This window comes from Salvelinus namaycush, chromosome 1, assembly GCF_016432855.1.
Source record: "Salvelinus namaycush isolate Seneca chromosome 1, SaNama_1.0, whole genome shotgun sequence".
Classification (NCBI taxonomy): Eukaryota; Metazoa; Chordata; class Actinopteri; order Salmoniformes; family Salmonidae; genus Salvelinus; species Salvelinus namaycush.
In genome coordinates this window covers 71,844,055-71,863,737 of record NC_052307.1, presented here as the reverse complement: position 1 = coordinate 71,863,737, position 19,683 = coordinate 71,844,055, and the positions used below count along the sequence as shown (strand labels likewise).

Sequence of the window (19,683 nt, the reverse complement as noted above, 5' to 3'; positions counted from 1 at the left end):
CTACTGCACACACACACGTACGTACGCACGCACACACACACACACACTCTACATGCCCCTGCGTGGCGTACGTCACCAGTCACCAAGGCCATCTGTTAGCTCACCACAGCAGTTTTACACTGTGACGTGGTGGTACACATACGCAGACTTGTGCTGACACGAGTCTATGCAGGCAATACTACAGTGATACTCAGGGGCGCAACTTTGGTTTTAGAAGTGGGGGGGAACTAATATATATATATATATTTTTTAAATATATATAAAAAAAATAGTAGGATAAACACTCCAAACAGCCTACCCGACCGCTCTGAGGCGTCCGCATGATCCTAAAGCGCACAGTTGCCTCGTTTTGTATCACATTCGAATGATAAAACTGTGGGGGGGGGGGGACAAAAATGCCATTTCCCAAGTGAAAGTTGCACCCCTGGTGATACTACTGTATACTGAAATCCTACCAGGGAATGACTATGATATCAAAATGTACATATCAGCACTGACTGACATGTAACTAACTGACCCTACTCTTAGTTAGACTACTAGAACTCAGACAGATAGACAGACATACAGACATTAACAGAAAGACACAGATAGTCTAGTAGACCAGAGTTCAATCACTTTCAAAGACATTTAGATGTAAGTATTTAGATATGTTTATATTTGAAAAGACAAGTAGTTGAATATTGGAATGTACTTGGAAAGTATTTGAAAACACTCAAATACACTGACTCAAATACACTCCCATGCATTTAACCCAGTTCTTTTAATATAGTATTTGAAATAAGTATTTGAAAATACGGCCACACTTTATTTGGATAGTCCGGATTTTCGCTCTGTAGATGCTCTACAGATGGTCATACTATCAACAAACTATCTGTTGATAAACAACTGCTTGCTAAGGTTAGGTTAAGAATAAGGTTAGGGTAAGGATTAAGTTTAGGGTTAAAGTTAGAGCTAGGGTTAGTAGATCGTTAGTTCAAATGCCACTGATAGTCTGTAGAGCATCTACATATTGTAACGGGTGTCTAGATCTTCCTCCTCCTCGGACGAGGAGAGGAGAGAAGGATCGGAGGACCAAAATGCAGCGGGTTGTGAATACATAATGATTTATTTACAGACGAAGACGAAACACGAAGAACACTTGAAATGATTACAAAATAACAAAACGAAAACGTAGACAGACCTGAACTCTGAGAACTTACATGAAACACGAAGAACGCACGAACAGGTACAGACTACAACAAAACGAACGAACGAACAAACCGAAACAGTCCCGTGTGGTGCGCAGACACAGACACGGAAGACAATCACCCACAAACAAACAGTGTGAACAGCCAACCTATATATGATTCTCAATCAGAGGAAAAGTCAAACACCTGTCTCTGATTGAGAACCATATAAGGCTAATTACCAACCACCTAAACATAGAAACACAAAACATAGAATGCCCACCCCAACTCACGCCCTGACCAACTAAACACATACAAAAATAACATAAAACAGGTCAGGAACGTGACACATATGGACTATCCAAATAAAGTGTTACCGAAAATACTTTCAAATACTTCCAATAGAAGTAGTTAATTCAGGCCACATTATTTGAAAATAGTCAAATACACAAAACAATGTATTTAAATAACAAATACTTAAATACACATGAACCCTGGTCAGTTCTGTGGTATATTTCATGTGCTGCTCTGACCTCCTAAAAACTCAGTCGTTCCATTGCTGCACTGCGCTGCTCAGTCATTCACTGCTTCATGATGTCCTACAGAGCCAGTGTGTGCTCGTGTGTGTGCGTGTGTGTTTTGTGTGTGTGTTTGTTTGTGCGTCCTACAGAGCCTGCATGGCACAGAAGCTATTTCTAGGCCTCGCTCAGACAGGGACTTACTAATCCCAGGTTGAACCTGTCAGTCTTTTCAGTCAACAACTTTTCTCACACTTTTCTTCTTGGTATGTACAGGTAACTGCCAAAATAAAGGAAACACTTGAGTAAATGAGGGATACAAAGCATATTGAAAGCAAGTGCTTCCACACTGGTGTGGAATTAACATCCCATCATCATGCTTAGGGTCATATATAAAAATGCTGGGCAGGCCCAGTTGCCCATTATTTTGGCTACCATGGATAGAAGAGATCTCAGTGAGTTTGGGTGGGAGGGGGGCACATTTGGCAGGAGCTTCGGTGACCAAGACTGCTCAACTTGCTTATGTTTCACAATATGCCATGGCCGTGTCAGTCACCAGATCTCAAGCCAATTGAACACTTATGAGAGATTGTGGAACGTTTTTCCCCCACCATCAACAAATTTCTCATGGAAAAATGGTGTCGCATTCCTCCAATAGTGTTCCAGACACTTGTAGAATCTATGCCAAAGCGCATTGAAGCTGTTCTGGCTTGTGGTGTTTCCTTTATTTTGGCAGTTACCTGTAGCTACACCGTCTGAGGGAAATTGACTGAGGCAGCCAGACTTTTACTTTAACAATGTGTGTGTGCATGTGTGTTGGAGAGTGTGAGAGAAAAATAGAGAGTGAGTAATTAAGGATATACTGATTATGATTATGCGTGCGTACACACAACTGTGCGAGTAAGTCTGAGTGTATGAGTGTGTGTAGGCATACACATGCAGTGCATTATGCAGCTGGTGAACTTGTGTCTGATGGCCTTTCATACATGACTTATTGATAATGGGCCATGTAATTAGCCTGGCCCTTGCTAGCACACAATACAGCACTTCCTGATGCACACACACTTTCTGTCGCAGCCACTCCAGGCTGTTTATTAACTATGGGCCATTTGACTGCTGTTTATTTGAATACGTGACTGAGCGGGACCAGTGTGCAGAGAAGCAGAAGTGGCTGTGCATGGCAGATTAGAAACTAAATGGGGAATGGTGGTTTCTCAGACGGCTTGTGCCGAGTTAGGATTTGTAGTGTTCTTGAAGTGAAGAGGCACTGTTAATGAGTTAGTCTCATCATTCTCCTGTCAGTTTGTTATACCACCGTAAATAGAGGTACATTAGTCCTCTTCAGAATGGAAAGGGCCTTCCACACAGTAATTACAGCGGCTGTGGTCTCTGTAGTATAAAACAATTTTCGTAGTATTCCCACTGTTGCAACATCCAGTCAATACAAACGAGCTGAACCCAAAGAATGAATCTCCTTACTTGTGTGTGTGTGTGTGTGTGTGTGTGTGTGTGTGTGTGTGTGTGTGTGTGTGTGTGTGTGTGTGTGTGTGTGTGTGTGTGTGTGTGTGTGTGTCAGATGGGGATGAGCTATTTGTGACGAGGTCAATAGTGTGAGAGTCATTAGTCTATTGTGCTGCTATGATGTCCAATCCTCCTGTCAGGACCACTCAATAACAACCCTACTGTGTACAAAACCCAACTGCCGGTTTAAGTGCTGTATTTATGAAATACAAATCACTACAACGAGACATCATTTCACCCAGGAGAATTCACTAACTGGTGGAAGGTATCTTTTTACAGTGTTATAAAACAAGCATTTTTGTAAAACATGTGTTAGCTGGATGCTATGCAACAATGTAATGTAATGCAACTTTTTTTTAATTCTAAAAGGATAATAAAATAATGAAAATGTAAGGGCTTTTAAATTCCCTCTAATCAAGAGAGAATGAGATACAGAGAGAGTGTAGTGAGTACAGACACATAGAGAGATGGAGAGGCTGACAGACAGAGCTGTGTCTTACCGTCGTCCAGTGTGATGTCCTGCAGGCCGATGGATCTGAAGGTGGGCTCTCTCTCCTCCGGCTCCTGCTTGATGTTCACACTCTCCCCCTCCATAGGGAAGGGGCTCTGCTGGGGGGCAAGGGGGTGCTGCTGCACGGGGTTGCTGCTGCATGAGCCTGGGGACAGGCTGGACATGACAGGGCTGCTGGCCTGGGGACTGTGTGCTGGGGGGCCCAGAGGGCTGCCGGTGGGGGAGGGGGAGGTGGGCGACTGGTAGGGCAGGGAGTGGAGCTGGGGGGAGGATGGCCCGGAATGGGGCGAGGCAACCATGTGGGCTGGAGGGGCACTGGAGGTAGTGGGACAGGAGGCAGACCTCTGGCTGGTGGGGTGGTAGCCCCCCATAGCTCTCTGCAGCTGGGGGGAGGGCTGCATTGGATGGTTGGGGTGGGTAGGTGAGGGCTGGCCCATGGGGTGGTTGGGTCGGGTGGGCGAGGGCGAGGGCACCTGGCTGGGGTTGGGGGGGCAGTGGTAGCCCATGGAGAGCAGGTGAGATGAGGAGTGGGTCATGGGCTGGCTGTGGGGCGCCGTGGAGATGGGGCTGTGGGGGCTGGAGGCCTGCTCGGCGGAGGTGGATGGGGATGAGTGGTACACCATACCCAGCCCCATGGGGTGGGGGTGGGAGGCCCCAGGGTCAGACTGCTGCTGGTGGTAAGGCATCCTCTCATAGCCCTGCGGACCCCCAGTGTTCATGGAAAGGCTGGGCTGGCCATTGTAGGGCAGGTTGGGATTTAGGTTGCTTAGGTGGCCGGGGTGGGTGTGACTCTGCTGCATAGGATGGTGTTGGTAGGAGGGCCTGTTGGGAGGGTCTGGGCCCAGATGGAACGTCATGTGGCAGTCAGCAGGCGTGTGGAGGCCTCGGCCCTGGAGGTGAGGCAGGTGCTGGAAGGAGGGGGAGCCCATGAGGGGGCAGGCAGGCTGCAGAGTATGGAGGCTGGAGCCGGGGCCCGCAGCCAGGCCCCGGGGAGAGCTGGACAGAAGGCCGTCCGGTGGGTGGCCCTGCTCAGGGGAAGGTAGCTGGGTGTGGGTACTGCGGACCAGGCTGGCAGCATGGGCCAGGGGCATGGACATACCAGGCATGGGGGGCACAGCAGGGGGCCCTTCCATCTCTTCTCTGTTGTGCTCCTGCTTCACCAGGACTGGAGACAGTGAGTGAGAGTGAGCGAGAGAGAGAGAGTGAGAGCGAGAGAGAGAGAGGGAGGGAGGGCGGTAGACAAAGAGGGAGAGAGAGAGAGAGAGACACTCAGTACGGGAAACCAACACATTGCCATTCACATGATACCAGCATTAATATATTAAAATCTTTCATTGCAGCCATAAATATTTTGGTGACGTATGTGATGATTATGACAACAGAAAATGAAAAACACAAGGCAGTACTCATTTGTTTTACCAAATTCTGGAACACCACAAATAGCCAAATCTCAGGATTAACTTCCCAATCAACATCCACCAAGTCAAAGCACTGTGGTTCACACAAGTTCAGAATGTATGTGTTAACTAGATTAGAAATCTTTACTTAAACGGAGCACCTTTACAACAGTGCATAGCACAACTCTGCTGTGTACCAATCAGTAACCTATTTCCCAATCTGGTGCTTGTGACCGGGCAGGGTTTTATTTTGACCCAGCTCTGAATCAGAGAGAGGGAGCATATGTTGTTGGGTTTGGGTGCCATCATGTTGACTGCAGTATGGGGAGAAGCAAAATGCCTTCCAGCCATGCTGAAACCAAGAGGAGGACAAACCAGTTCACAGCCCCTAGCACCCCTACTACCTCCCATGGCCCTCCCTCTGACAGGCATGTTACTGAGAGAATACAGCCAGGAAGACTTGTGTCTGAGGGGGAAGGGACAGAGATACTGTGATAGATTGGGTTAAATGGTGCTTTTTTACATGTTTTTGTTTTGAAGGGGAAAGGCACTGCAATATTGTAGAGACAGAAGGGTCTTCCTCTGGACTATGCTGACAGCACCTATCCATACTTGGCCAACCCTAATGACAAAGCTTTTCTTGTCTTGACCACCTGACCAGGAACACCTGAGAACCCTACACATTCTAATCATGACATCTTCTCTAAGGGATCTCAGAAGAGAACTGATGCTCTTTTCTCACAGTTCATCCCTAAACCGGGCCAGCCAGGGCCCTACTACCCACACACACTAGGTAGCACAGTGTGATTGGTGGGCCGGTGACGCCACAATTAAGCCTGCGGTGTCCGTGGTAACAATAGTGGCGTCTACACTGACAGAGCAGGCTTCCTGTGCTGTGCTCTAATTGGCTGTCCTGGTAGGGTAGCGTGGAAAACAGGAAGCACTTGAAGAGTGGGCGACGTGCTGCAAACGGAGAGTGGGTGGAGGGGCACATACACATCTAAACACACACACTGCTGTGGTAGATATCAGAAATTGCTCACTTGTCATTATATTCCGCCAACACAGTTTTCGTTTTGACTAACGTTGGTTTGACGTTATTGTTGGAAAACAATAACAATATCAAGTAACTATGCAGGGATTTGACTTAATGAAAAACATTAGGAAACTGTAGAATCCACGTAAAAAAAATAAAGAAAATTCAGCCTCGGAGAGATTTCATTTTAGGCAAACAACACCGTTTGAAATTCCCACAATTCCTGTGTGTAATAAAATGTTCCTGGAGAGCAAAGATTTGCATACTAAAACTTCAATGCAAATACACATCAGAAATAGACAGCAATAAAGTTTCATGGTGCTTTACATGAACAGTTGGCAGGTGCACATGTAACTGTTAGTGGAGGTGCCCCTTCTTTAACCACAGCTACGCAAACTGGGAGGGAAAGTTCAAAGCTCTCCAAAACCGGGTTAGTTAGCTAAGCCCAAAAGCAGGATCCTCGGCAGTGTGTGTATGTTTGTATGCGTGTGCTACTGCTTTCCATGGCTGTATCTGCTTTCTGTCAATCCCCCTGAGAGGTCAACAGAGGAGTGAAAAGCAGGTTTCAACGTGACTCCACATGATCCTGTTCCAGTATGTCTTTAGAACACTCCCACTGCCACACATACGACACAATTGCTACATCATATAAATGTGGTTGATGAGATGTTAGCTAAACATCACGTGTTGCCAGATCTAACCATCTGCAGTGGAACACAACCGCCAGTGATTCTAAAGACTTGCAATTCAAGCACTATGATTGGTGTAGAATGTAGATCCTCCTACCTGACAGGTAAGTGAAGCGTTGTGATTGGCTCCTTTTCCGTTTGCCGTTACACACGTAAAACTGCACCTGAACAGCCGAGGTCACAGTCTTACTGTGGTAGGGAGGGACCTCCACTACGACGCTCGACTGGGAGAAGGAACCAACACAGTCAACGTTTCCACTTTTCACAGACATTCACATTAGTCAGGATACTTTAGTAATAATTCATGAATAATGCTACATCAATATAACAGCCTAATGATACAGAATAATATACATCATGTTTGTGACAGCTAAGCTACAGAGAGGTGTAGAAAGCTTATGTTCTACTTACTCCTTGACTTTTCTCACGGATGATTTTCGCCTCCACTTCCCACTGGGGTCTTCCATCTAAAAAGACAAAAAGAGAGGGAGAAGACATGACAGATGAGTAAAACACATTGTAGGACTCCATTTTGACAGACGGCAAGATCACAGCATTCCCACTCCAGGCTGGGCCTGGCTAGAGACAATGCATTCGGCTCTTGGTCTGCTTTTCAAATTATGTGTGAATTAATGAATACATGGCAGAATGGCACCCATAGGGATTCAGCATAGAGTCAACCCACCTCCTCCTCCTCCACAAACAGATGGAGTCAACAGACAAATTTGACACGAAGGACTCCATCAAATCCTCCCCTAATTGAATTGCCAGCTCTTGGACTAATTCCTATATCAATGTGAATCTGGGAGGAAGTGAATTATAGTATCTGTCAAATAGTTTTCAAATAGAAAACCAAGACCATTAAATCTAAAGATCATACAGTAATGCTGAGTTGAATAAGTCAAGTAGCTCAATGCACCTGACATGCAATACACTCCGGCCAAAGAACTTAATTATGAAGACAATCTATGATCATTGCACTATATTTCAGACCCATCTTTAAGTCTTGTGTAATATATCTTCTGGGTTACTGTCTATTTTCCTAATGATCATCATGTCAGTGTAAGACTCCCTGCCCCAGCAGACATGGCTCAGTATGAACCACAGAAAATCTTCGAAAAGCAGAGAGATTTCAATTGGTTCTGGCTGGGGGACCAGAAACATCTCAATGATGTCATCTTTATGGACACAAAAACTCAGTGGAGAGTATTTTTTACAGCTATTAAAAAGTAATCAAAGTCTAAATATCCTGCTGTTTGTCTTGCCTGGTTAACATTATGGAGAGACGAGTGGAATAACTCTCTATTTATTTAAAATCCCTGCCTCCCTCCGCCGGTCGGTCCACCATGCGCTAGGCTACGTTGCGCTGCCAGAGTTCTGGCTGGCTTAGGAAAGGAAACATCCTCTTATTTTCCAGTTTTCCTCCTACAGATCTAATGATCTGGCCAGACATCTTAGGCATCCAGCCATTCAGAAAAACAGTTGAGAGAATTATAACGGGCTGCTGCGGTTAAGGAGAAGTCACCATCATCACAACTACTAAATCAAAAATGTATTCAGCTACTACTGCACAACTACTGCAGTCACATAAGTAGCTACAACTTTTTTGAAATGGCATGATGCCACACTAACTTGCAATTGAAAATGGGGCTGTTTCATGCTGTTCATAACGTCACATATGGATCTGATTACATCTGACTGCACCTGTGTTACTTCTCCACTTAACCAAAGGGCTTCCCCAAAACAATCTGCCCTAATGCCTGCTGAAAGACTCCCCATCTTTACAATGGGATCTTATAGCTGTACTGTAGTTATAGGCTAAGTCCTGTACATCTACAGTATTCTGCTTTTCTTTCCAAACGCTTCCCCTTCTAATAGCCATCTATAATAGATGGCCCTACTCTGATCTCCTCTTAACTGATAACTGTTCAGAGAGATAACATACTACTTTAGTTAGGAAGGCCCTTGATCTCAACCTAATAGAGGCAGATGACAGTCTTTGCCCCAGTAATCCTGTGGTGCATTAGACTCTTCTATAGAGCTCAGTGGAGATTCCACTGTCCCACAGAATGAAACAGAACAGGTTAATGACATAAGCCACTTTAGGAAATTGTATCTCTACTGGAAGGTTCCTTCTCTTTTTGTGAAAGGGGGGCTCTAGCTACTCCTCTAGGTATCTGAGTCAGCTTTCTGGTAATGACTGAATAATGACCTTGGGTGCCTTAGCTCTGTCTGACTTCAGCATACTGAGTGTATTTCTGCAGCACATGTTGACATTCAATAGGCAGGAGAGAGGAGGGAGAGGGCCCCACATGTACTGCCACCGTCCTTCGCCCACCACTAAACAAGCTCCAACAGGAACCTACCCGATGACAGAGAGAAAACACATCCATCCACCCCTCCCTCTCAGAGAAAAAACATGTTCTATATCCACCCCTCTCTCAGAGTTAAAAACACGTCCATGTGTTATGATATCTACCAAAACAATGAGGGCTACGCTATTCAGACAGCTAGAATAACTGTAGCTTGTAGACCTTTTGTATGGAAGAAAGGAAAAACACTGATGCCTGGTGTGTTAAATGCAATTTCAATTCAACCAGTTTTTTTACATCATCCTCCACTCGCCTTCTGCCCTAATCAAGGCCCTACAGTAGTCATTACAGTAGTCAGTCAGTAGAGTCAGTAAGTACAGTAGAGCCAGTAAAGTCAGTAGAGTACAGTCAGTCAGTAGAGTACAGTCAGTCAGTAAGTCAGTAGTAGAGCCAGTAAGCCAGTATAGTCAGTACAGTACAGTAAGTCAGTAGAGTCAGTAAGCCAGTAGAGTCAGTAGGCCAAAATAGTCAGTCAGTAGAGTCAGTCAGTATAGTCAGTACAGTACAGTGGGTCGAGTAAGCCAGTAGAGCCAGTAAGCCAGTACAGTACAGTCAGTCAGTAAACCAGTAGAGCCAGTAAGCCAGTATAGTCAGTACAGTACAGTCAGTCAGTCAGTAAGCCAGTAGAGTCAGTAAGCCAGTATAGTCAGTACAGTACAGTCAGTCAGTCACTAAGCCAGTAGAGTCAGTAAGCCAGTAGAGTCAGTAGGCCAAAATAGTCAGTCAGTAGAGTCAGTCAGTAGAGTCAGTCAGTATAGTCAGTCATTCCATCTAGGGGTCCTTTTCCTCTGTTTGATGAGGTTCACTCTGGTCAAATAATATTTTTTCCCCTCAGAATAATAATAATGCCTTTTTCATATTCCCCTTCCTCTGAGCCAAACTGCTCTCTCCCTCCCCCAGAGCAGGTAATAAAGTGATAGAAGTCAGCATGAAGCCAATGGATGTGATCCTGTTTCATCTGGACAGAGGGAAAGGACCTTTCTGCTTTTCCTAGCATTAGGAGATGAGCGAACGAGCCAAAGACCAGACCTCACACTGACAGACCTGCTGTAGCCAGATGGACCAGAGTTCGCCTGCCTGCATCATTATGGCTCCCCTTCAACTACCTCTCTCCCTCCTCCCCTATCTGCAGTGCAGCCCAGTCCATTGACATAACTAACTGAAGCCCACAAAGAACTGGTAAACTAGATGGACAACCAACTCACTAAAAGACCTCCATTACTGCTTGTAATAAAAATATAATATGGTCATTTAGCAAACGTTTATTTTCAAAGTGACTTTTATAATCTTAAAAATAGGAATTGAACAAGTCAAGAAGAGAGTCCAGTAGAGATTCCATAAACCGTAATGTAGTACTTGTTATCAACTGGTGCCTGGAGCTAGGGATCCCTGTTACCCAACCCTCCACTCCTCCTCTGTGCATTTAGGAGCGGTGCGCCGCCACTGCATTTATTTGTATGCCCCAGGAAGACCCCATCCTACCCCCCGCAGGAAGACCCCATCCTACCCCCCGCAGGAAGACCCCATCCTACCCCCCGCAGGAAGACCCCATCCTACCCCCACATGAAGTCCCCATCCTACCCCCCGCAGGAAGACCCCATCCTACCCCCACATGAAGTCCCCATCCTACCCCCCGCAGGAAGACCCCATCCTACCCCCCGCAGGAAGTCCCCATCCTACCCCCCGCAGGAAGTCCCCATCCTACCCCCCGCAGGAAGACCCCATCCTACCCCCCGCAGGAAGACCCCATCCTACCCCCCGCAGGAAGACCCCATTCTACCCCCACATGAAGTCCCCATCCTACCCCCCGCAGGAAGACCCCATCCTACCCCCCGCAGGAAGTCCCCATCCTACCCCCCGCAGGAAGACTCCATCCTACTCCCCCAGGAAGACCCCACCCTACCCCCCGCAGGAAGACCCCACCCTACCCCCCGCAGGAAGACCCCATCCTACCCCCCGCAGGAAGACCCCACCCTACCCCCCGCAGGAAGACCCCACCCTACTCCCCCAGGAAGACCCCATCCACCACACCCTGCATGAAGTCCCCATCCTACTCCCCCAGGAAGACCCCATCCACCACACCCTGCATGAAGTCCTCACCCTACCCCCTGCAGGAAGACCCCTGGAAGACCCCCCCCCAACATTGCTGAAAAACATTCTAGGGGAAACACTGACTATACATTAACTAACTAACCACAATAAACTTCTCTTTCACGCTCAACGTGATTCCACTGTTTATGGAAGGAGGTGGAAAACTCTGTCATTACTACTCTCTTCCTCTCCTCTCTTTATTCCATCCCTCCATCCGCTCCCTCCAATCAGGCATGTTCTGCAATAAGTGTCTGGATTAGCCTTGACGATTGACAATTTACACAAACCAGATCATCATTATCTCTCTCTTTCCCCCATGATGACACACATCATGTTTGAAGGGCCCAAGTTTCCTCCACTCCACTCCTAGGGTAAAGGTTTCCACTCAATTTCTCAAAATAATGTATCTTAGTCAATAAGTAACAGCACCCTTGACTCTCCTCCGTGTTTGAACTTGATTCAGTTTGGCCTCTTTCACAAAGCTATGGTGAGCAGGCAGGGACTGGTTCACAGAATGCTGTCACTCTTTCACAGTTTCCATTCTAGAACCCGCCCATACTTGTGTTTTATTATTGAAAGAGTTAAAGGAGGGAGAGTCTAAATAGTGGGTTGTAGTAAGTTAAGTTCAACCCAAGCGATTAATGAAGAGGAAAAGTATGAGCAGAAGGACCGACCACACTCAGAGACTCTCTCTTCTTAAGTTAATACACTAAACAGGTCAGGGCAGGGCTAAATTTTAACACTGATAAGGACTAGAGAGAGAGACTGAGGAGTCAGGTGTAAGCAGTAGATTGTACTGTGTGAGTGTGTGATAACCTGTGTGTCAGTTAGTAGCAGTAGCCAGATATGCTACCCATCTTTCTCTTGGGATGGACAGAGACGATTAGAAAAAGAGACAGATCCATTTTTAGTGGCTCTTGCTCTATGTGTGTATTATAACTCATAACTCAGTAGTAACATTCCATGGATGACAGAAAAAGAGATGTGCTTTAAATAGTAGAGCAGTGCTAGTGGGCGGGATAGCAGCATGGTGTGGAACGCACCCCAGGGCTGTAGGAGGCATGGGACTGTTCTTTTTCCAGGTGTTTCTAGTTGGGTCTGACTCTTCCTCCGCAGTCAGTAAATCAGCTATTGGAACGTGTTTGAACTCTGTGTTGTGGAGGTGATTGATGATGGTGACGTTCTATCTAGAGTATGTTGAGAAGGGTCCTTACACTCCCGCTGTTTTCTACACAACAATGGTTATGTTAAGCTGGAGCTACAGTACCTAAAGTAACCCAGATCTTGGGTCAACTCACTGGATCCAAACTACAGAGTATTTGCTACTGTGGATATTCTGAGCTGTTTAATTTGGATGAACCAAACAGTATATATCTGATATAAGACCATTGTAGCAAGAGGACAATCTAAAAAATAATCTCTCCTGATCCGTTGGACTGTTCGACCATGTGAATTAAGAGTCAGCCTGTGGGTCAACAATATTTTATTTTACTATTATTTTAACAGGGAAACACCATCGAGACCAACGTCTCTTTTACAAGGGAGCCCTGCATACTGTATACACAATTTACAAAATAAAGTCAAATACAATATAATACAAATAATCAAGAAAAACAATCACATTCCTCAGCAAGGATGTCCCTAAGGATTTCCCCCGTGTGTGAGACGCTGTGTGTACAAGTCTCTTACCAGGGCCCTTCTCCAGGAATATGACCTTTGATTCGGGGAAGAAGTTGGATCCTGTGATGACCATCTCCTCTCCCCCGCTGACCAGACAGCCGGTCAGACTGGCCTTCTCTACCTGGGGAAGCTCCTGGGCCGAACGCTGGGCTGGGAGGATAGAGGAGAGGAGAGGGGTTTACATAGGCAGCAATGTACATATGAGAAAGATAGAAAGAGACAGAGAAAAATAGAGATGAGTGGGGGGGGGGGGGGGGGGGGGGTAAAGCGAGAGAAAAGGGCTGTATGTACAGTTGAAGTTGGAAGTTTACATACACCTTAGCCAAATACATTTCAACTCAGTTTTTCACAATTCCTGACATTTAATCCTAGTAAAAATTCCCTGTCTTAGGTCAGTTAGGATCACCACTTTATTTTAAGAATGTGAAATGTCAGAATAATAGTAGAGAGAATTATTTATTTCAGCTTTTATCTCTTTCATCACATTCCCAGTGGGTCAGAAGTTTACATACTCTCAATTAGTATTTGGTAGCATTGCCTTTAAATTCTTTAACTTGGGTCAAACGTTTCGGGTAGCCTTCCACAAGCTTCCCACAATAAGTTGGGTGAATTTTGGCCCATTCCTCCTGACAGAGATGGTGTAACTGAGTCAGGTTTGTAGGATCCTTGCTCGCACAGGCTTTTTCAGGTCTGCCCACAAATTTTCTATAGGATTGAGGTCAGGGCTCTGTGATGGCCACTCCAATTACCTTGACTTTGTTGTCCTTAAGCCATTTTGCCACAACTTTGGAAGTATGCTTGGGGTCATTGTCCATTTGGAAGACCCCATTTGCGACCAAGCTTTAACTTACTGACTGATGTCTTGAAATGTTGCTTCGATATATCGACATAATTTTTCTTCCTCATGATGCCATCTATTTTGTGAAGGTCATCAGTCCCTCCTGCAGCAAAGCTCCCCCACAACATGATGCTGCCACCCCCGTGCTTCACGGTTGGGATGGTGTTCTTCGGCTTGCAAGCCTCCCCCGTTTTCATTCATTATGGCCAAACAGTTCTATTTCTGTTTCATCAGACCAAAAAGTACAATCTTTGTCCCCGTGTGCAGTTGCAAACCATAGTCTGTTTTTTTTTATGGCAGTTTTGGAGCAGTGGCTTCTTCCTTGCTGAGCGGTCTTTCAGGTTATGTTGTTATAGGACTCATTTTACTGTGGATATAGATACTTTTGTACCCGTTTCTTCCAGCATCTTCACAAGGTCCTTTGCGGTTGATCTGGGATTGATTTGCACTTTTCGCACCAAAGTACGTTCATCTCTAGGAGACAGAACGCATCTCCTTCCTGAGTGGTATGACGGCTGCGTGGTCCCATGGTGTTTAAACTTGCGTACTATTGTTTGCACAGATGTACGTGGTACCTTCAGGCGTTTGGAAATTGCTCCCAAGGATGAACCAGACTTGTGGAGGTCTGAGGTCATGGCTGATTTCTTTTGATTTTCCCATGATGTCAAGCAAAAAGACACTGAGTTTGAAGGTAGGCCTTGAAATACATCCACAGGTCCACCTCCAATTGACTCAAATTATGTCAATTAGCCTATCAGAAGCTTCTAAAGCCATGCCATCATAAACTTCCGACTTCAACTGCATGTATGTATGTGTGTGTGCATCTGAACAGGATCTGGACACTCACAACACTCCACGGGGATGGATGCAGCCTGTAGAGAGAGAACCTTCCCATTGGGCTGGGGAATGTGAACACGAAACACCACTCGCACACGCGTGTTCTTCCGCCCGATATCAGTCTCCCCCTTCCGCAGCTCAATGTCTGAGTTCCGCAGCTTCAGGATGCCAGCACAGTCAATACTGCAAGAGAGATAGGGAGGGGAGCTAAGCAACACCCCCCAATTGGGTATCATTTAAGCAATTTATTAGGATGAATGGAAGGCTGAATGAATTCCATAATAAACCTTTGCCATCATATTGTGAAAAAATATCCATCTGAGTCAAATTACAAAGTGCAAAAGCAGTAAATTTGATTTATTAATGCTACAGCTGTGAGGGAAACACCAAATCTAAGACAAAACATCTTGGAAAACCAGAGCCTTTGAAATAAAAGCCTAAATATATACTGTGGTCAATGTAGATCCATAAATAAGGGAATAAAGTGTATTGTAAGCATAATATTCTGCTTGGTGGGAAATTCTCATATTTTCCTGCTGTACTTAACCTTCCTGTTGGTTTGAATTAAGACAAATAAAATTCCTCCTGTGTGTATGTATGTATGTATGTGTGTCTGTCTGTGGATATTACGATCCTGTTCGATCATAAACTGTTATTTTTACACTTTCAAGGTCTTCCTCTGTGCTAGGAGGTAGCGCTCACAATTCAACTGAGTAATGTAATCCTTGAGCGACCATGACACTCACCTGGCAGACATATTGTTTTCGGGAAGCAGAGGAATCTCGAGAACTTTGGTGCTGGAGATGATGATCTCCTGGCTGGCGGTGGCCACCGTTTTCCCAGTGATCCGATGCACCTGGTAGAAGGCGTGAGGTCTGAGGTAGCGGTCGTCTGCCGTGCCGATGAACATCTGTAGGTTGACAGGCTTCTCGTTGTAGCCCATCAGCTGAGACAAGGCAGAGATATGGAGGGAAGGGGGGAGAAAAAACACACAAAAAAACATGAGTATGTAGATAGAGTCCATATGAGCATCGCACTTCCAGGACAATCTGCACATTTCCTTTACTTCCAAATGCCCACTTCTCTCTTTTCTGGAGGGAGTCTAGCCTAAATGTCAGCTTCAAACATTCAAGTGAAAACCCAGTCAGTCAGGAATTTCTGGAAGGATCTCTGGAGATTCATCTGGATCCCTTTACTTGGCCTCCAACCAGGTCAACACACACACACACGCACACACACACGTTCTCCTTCTCTAACTAAAGACCCTTATCATTTCCCCCTTTGTCTACTCTCTGTTTTAACAGGGATCACAACCCACATGTGCACAATTACCTCCAAAATCCCTTCTCCAGAGGAACCACCATCTCAGACCCAGTATTTTCCGAGATAAATCCCCAACAAGTCGGAGCTACCCAAAAAGACCAAGCCAAAAAACGAGGAGACACGTTTTCAAAACACGAGAGAGAAAGGAGAAAGAAAATGGAAATGGAAAGGGAGTGAAAAAAAAATCTATCTTGAAAGACATTCTTTGGTGCACCACAGTACCGGAAACAAAATGGCTAAATGGCTACAACTTTGCTAAATGGAGTGCAAACTTGGAAAAACAAGTCACCACGGATATGATCTTCAACTCATTCTGTGTGGTCTATCGTGCACCTTTTAAAGCACCTTTTATTGGTGAAGCTGCGGTTTAGGGTTCTAGAATAAACCTGTCAGTGAAATTGCCAACCAACGCCCATGACCCTGATCCAGCTGTGGTGCCAGTGCCAGCTTGGCCTGAGCCCTGGGCAGCCTGTGCAGCTGCTCTCTCCTTCTTGGCTCTTTCAGGAGCCAAAATGGCCACCAGCCTGCCATGCAGGTGAGAGGCCCTCCCCTCCATCCACTCCTCAGAGGGACAGAGAAAACACCGGCAACACAATCCCACTACTGTTAGGAATGTTGTGCTTGGCAGGGGCCCTCCACCACCACTTCCACCCACCACCTCCCCTGTACCCACCTCCCCGACCCAGCCAAGCCACATCCAACCCCTGGCTCCACTGCAGCTGGAGGGTTACCCCTGCTCCCCACCCTGCGTCACACACCGGCGTTACCGTTTGTGGAAAGAGAGAAAAAGGTTAGGTGTGGAAGGAGAAAAAAAGATAAAAGAAAGGGGGGGAAGGGGGGTTTGAGGGTGGGAGTTGTCATTATGCAATTGATCCACAGACCAACAGCAGCCAAAACAGTGAAATTATGGTCTGGATGGAAACAAGTGTACCTGAGAAAAACACCAAACACCAAAAATCACATGCCGCTAGGTTTAAAAATATTTACTTTCTCTGAAACCAATTATTGGACATCCTTTTCCTTTCCAGCTCCAACTGAAAGCTTGACTGTGGTGGTGTGTGCTCACTTAGGGGGGAGAGATCCTATCAGCCACTCCATTGGTTTTTATTGAATTTTCAGACTATTTTCTCTCTGACTAAAACACATAAATGGGGCCCAGCGGGGTCAAAATAGAGGTATGGGGGCCTGTTGGGGTCAGACAGAGTCAGTGGAAACGATGTGTTATGTTTAGTGGTCTTTGAGAGAAGACGAGTCCCCTGGGTATCATACAGGGTGGTAAAGACCTCTACTACTATAACACTGAAGACAGGAGCAGGGTTCTAATCAGCATAAAGCCTCAGTGTTCTGAATAGGGGTAGGAAGGTGAGGTACCCGGGACACACAGTCGGCAAGACGGTGCTGGTCAGGGGCTTTGTTTACGCAGTGGACCCTAACCCACCCCCTCTCCCTGACCTCTGTGTGAGTGAGTGAATGAGTGAGTGAGTGAGTGAGTGAGTGAGTGAGTGAGTGAGTGAGTGAGTGAGTGAGTGAGTGAGTGAGTGAGTGAGTGAGTGAGTGAGTGAGTGAGTGAGTGAGTGAGTGAGTGAGTGCGAGAGGGGGCAGGGTTTATTATGACCTGGCTCCTCATAGGCCTAGTTACTGGTTACAAGGCCCGGCTGGTCTGGTCTGGCTGGTTAATTCATCTTCAGGGTAGCTGGCAAAAAAATGTAAAAGCAGGCCCAGCAGCTGGCCACTGCAGCCCTGCCAGGCTCAACTCAACCAGGTTAGGTCACTTTCCTCTCTGCTTTGCAGCTCCACCTATTTATACAGGCAGGCACATCTAGGAAAGCACCAGCAACACATGGAGACCTTTAGAGTATGGGTGATTAGACCGGTTCTGTTCCATTTGACTTGATTCTTGATTCTTAACCTTTCAACACACGGCAGACACATTACAGCTGAGCAGTAGGCCTACTTCCAATTCAGGTTGATGTGGTACTGGACAATTTGTCTCAGTTAGAATTTCCAGTTCCGCAATGCATTGTTCATGCTGAAGTACTGGGTGCTTACTAATCAAATGCAGCCACTGCTTTAATGAACAAAAACAAAAGCATTTTGATATTGTATGCATTAGAACAATGGTACATGGTGGTTAAGTCAAGAGCACCTGGCAGAGGGGCACACACAGGCTTAGGATAGAACTTAAAGGGACAGGGGAAGCCCCCTAAAGTCATTCCTAGCTGGATGTCTTGGAAGTGTGTGTGCCCTCTAAGCCTGCTCCTGTTGGACCTACGGGCTACAGGCTGATACCTAGGAGACAATCTGACTCCTCCCTGACCCTGCACTGACTACGCTAAGAAGCTTTTGGACGGCCGGGGCGAAGCGTGCGAGGTCACATCCTTGTCTCACACTGTGACACACACACACACACACACTTCGGGCGATCAGTGTCAGAGGCGGTGCCATTTCGCCCGTCGAAAGAAGGCCAGAGTCAGGGATAGGGCCTGTGGCATCCACAACACATTGGCACCCAGCTGAGCGGACAGGGTTGGTGAACAGTCCAGCCTAGTAATGGATTAGTCCTTCAGAGCTTTTAAAGAGAGGAAGAGAGGTGCACTATAATGGTCTCTTAGATCTGCAAATAGGAGAAGTAGCATTGATTTAACCCTACTGAATACAGAAACACAGCTGTTATAGTGGTATTGATGTTGTCCCTACAGGACTACTCTTTATAGTGGTATTAATGTTGTCCCTACAGGTTTAGTCTTTGTAGGGAACCAGGTGAGTCTAGCAGAAAGGTAAAGTCTCATAAGAAATAGAGTGCAACAACTCTCTGAGACAATGGATGTGCAGACTCTGACTGCAACTCCAAATGTCAAAAAAGCTTCTCTTCATTTGTGCTGAAAGTTGTTTATACGATCAACATTACTTCCTATATAATATCCCCCTATTATGGGGTCATCCTCAATCCCTAGAGAACCCCATCAACATGAAATACATCTAATAGCTAACTAGTGATAATTATCATTACAATTACCTGTGATCGTAAACAAAACCTTAATTCTACTTTCAAAAAGCTCAAAGTCAGTAGGCATGGCTTTATGAGGTGCTTTACGGTCTGTTATTACTAGTATAGATATGGCAAGCGGACTATGGAAGCAGACTATGGAAGTGAGTACTGACTGACTGACTGAGTGTGTGAGTGTAAATCTGTGAGTGTGTGTGTGCGTGTAAATCTGTGAGTGTGTGGCGTTGTAATGTTTATTCACAGTTCACAGCACACCATGTGTGTTCCAGACAGCATTTAGCGACTTTATGTTTCTGTGTGGGTGTGAAACTGTGAGAGCGCGGGGGAGAGAAAGAGAGAGAGAGGAAGGGACGTGAAGAGCACTACAGCACAAAACGTGGTCAGAAATCAAGCATTGTTATTGTTTTGTGAAACCATGTTTCGTACTGAGGTGCTTTTCGCGTCTCTAAACAAAATACTCTGATCACATTAAATACTTTGAACACCTGCAGTTCATCCTGGAGTAGAAGTTTCTGTAAAGACCTACTACACCAAGGCCTCTCTCAGTCTCTAGAGTCTATAACATGAGGCCCAGGTCTGGAGTAGAAGTTTCTGTAAAGACCTACTACACCAAGGCCTCTCTCAGTCTCTAGAGTCTATAACACGAGGCCCAGGTATGGAGTAGAAGTTTCTGTAAAGACCTTCTACACCAAGGCTT

The 19,683-nt window shown here is 45.9% G+C and overlaps 1 protein-coding gene across 3 annotated transcripts in view; it reads right to left on the bottom strand.

Annotated features, from left to right (window-relative positions):
- LOC120048266 (nuclear factor of activated T-cells, cytoplasmic 3-like) overlaps window positions 1-19,683 on the bottom strand; it is a 98,450-nt gene that overhangs the window by 28,054 nt on the left and 50,713 nt on the right. Inside the window, exons 4-9 of one of the 3 annotated variants that reach the window (XM_038994129.1) lie at window positions 15,403-15,602; window positions 14,667-14,863; window positions 12,991-13,131; window positions 7,250-7,305; window positions 6,936-7,062; window positions 3,706-4,881 (exon numbers count right to left, since the gene is read on the bottom strand). In XM_038994129.1, the coding sequence (XP_038850057.1) occupies window positions 3,706-4,881; window positions 6,936-7,062; window positions 7,250-7,305; window positions 12,991-13,131; window positions 14,667-14,863; window positions 15,403-15,602 (1,897 nt within the window). Of the gene's footprint in view, window positions 1-3,560; window positions 4,882-6,935; window positions 7,063-7,249; window positions 7,306-12,990; window positions 13,132-14,666; window positions 14,864-15,402; window positions 15,603-19,683 lie in introns of those variants that run through there. The other 2 variants (XM_038994113.1, XM_038994122.1) reach the window with 2 other exon arrangements.